Source organism: Salvelinus sp. IW2-2015, linkage group LG30 (genome assembly GCF_002910315.2).
Source record: "Salvelinus sp. IW2-2015 linkage group LG30, ASM291031v2, whole genome shotgun sequence".
NCBI lineage: Eukaryota > Metazoa > Chordata > Actinopteri > Salmoniformes > Salmonidae > Salvelinus > Salvelinus sp. IW2-2015.
The window spans coordinates 10,810,550-10,811,458 of NC_036869.1; the positions used below are offsets into that span (position 1 = coordinate 10,810,550).

Consider the following 909-nt stretch of genomic DNA (forward strand, 5'->3'; position numbering starts at 1 on the left):
AGAGGGCTTTGTTTCTTGAACTACACTGCAATAGATGTTTTAGCTGCCAGGGCCAATTCACATCTAAACAGATGGTCCTTGGACTATAAGGAGTATTGTTAGGCTCCATTAGTTCATTATTGGATATCCTGTCTTTACTGCCATTTCCTTTCCAGGTGACTGGCTCTATGAGCGGGTTTCTGGAGTCTACTTCCTGGGTGATCCCATCAACATTGAGGCGTCTGTCAGGGTTGCTCACCACACCAYGCTCAGGGTCTTTGTTAGCAGCTGCGTGGCCACACTGGACCCTGATAGCAACTCTGTCCCCAGATATGTCTTCATTGAGAGTGATGGGTAAGCAGGGGGGGAAATGGCTTAGAACGACTATTCTCCGGCTGGCCTGTAGAGAACGATAGAATGTCATTTGAGGGCTTCCACCATTTTAAAGTAGTCAACTGGTGCTTGGTGGCTTCTTTGAGACTTCTTAATTGGTTACTAAGGACYATGCCCSKATATGTATTTTAATATMATCTCCCTCCAGGTGCTTGACGGATTCCCAGCTGCCTGGTTCCCGCTCTGGTTTCATGCGTAGAACCCAGGACAACAAGCTCMGGTTCCACATTGATGCCTTTAGGTTCTACCAGGAGGACAGGGCAGAGGTGAGGGCGGTATTTTTAAAAAGAACAGATGTTHTAGAGGCCATTATGGGTACTGTAGTTAAATGGTTCTACAGTAACATTTACAGACATTATGTAGGCTACTGTGATTCTGCATCTTTGTTTTGCTTATCCTGTTTTACAGCTGTACATCACCTGCCACCTTATGGCAGTCCCTGTCATGAACCATGCAGAGCCTAGCAACAAGGCATGCTCCTTCATTGATGGCAGGTGGGATAAGTCACATTTCCTTAGCTGCTGTGACCTATTCACT

At 46.3% G+C, this 909-nt stretch overlaps 1 protein-coding gene across 1 annotated transcript in view; it reads left to right on the forward strand.

Annotated features, from left to right (window-relative positions):
* Positions 1-909, forward strand: part of LOC139023267 (zona pellucida sperm-binding protein 3-like) — a 5,042-nt gene that overhangs the window by 2,183 nt on the left and 1,950 nt on the right. Inside the window, exons 7-9 of the mRNA XM_070436025.1 lie at positions 117-333; positions 521-638; positions 781-895. Of these exons, the coding sequence (XP_070292126.1) occupies positions 117-333; positions 521-638; positions 781-895 (450 nt within the window). The remainder of the gene's footprint in view (positions 1-116; positions 334-520; positions 639-780; positions 896-909) is intronic.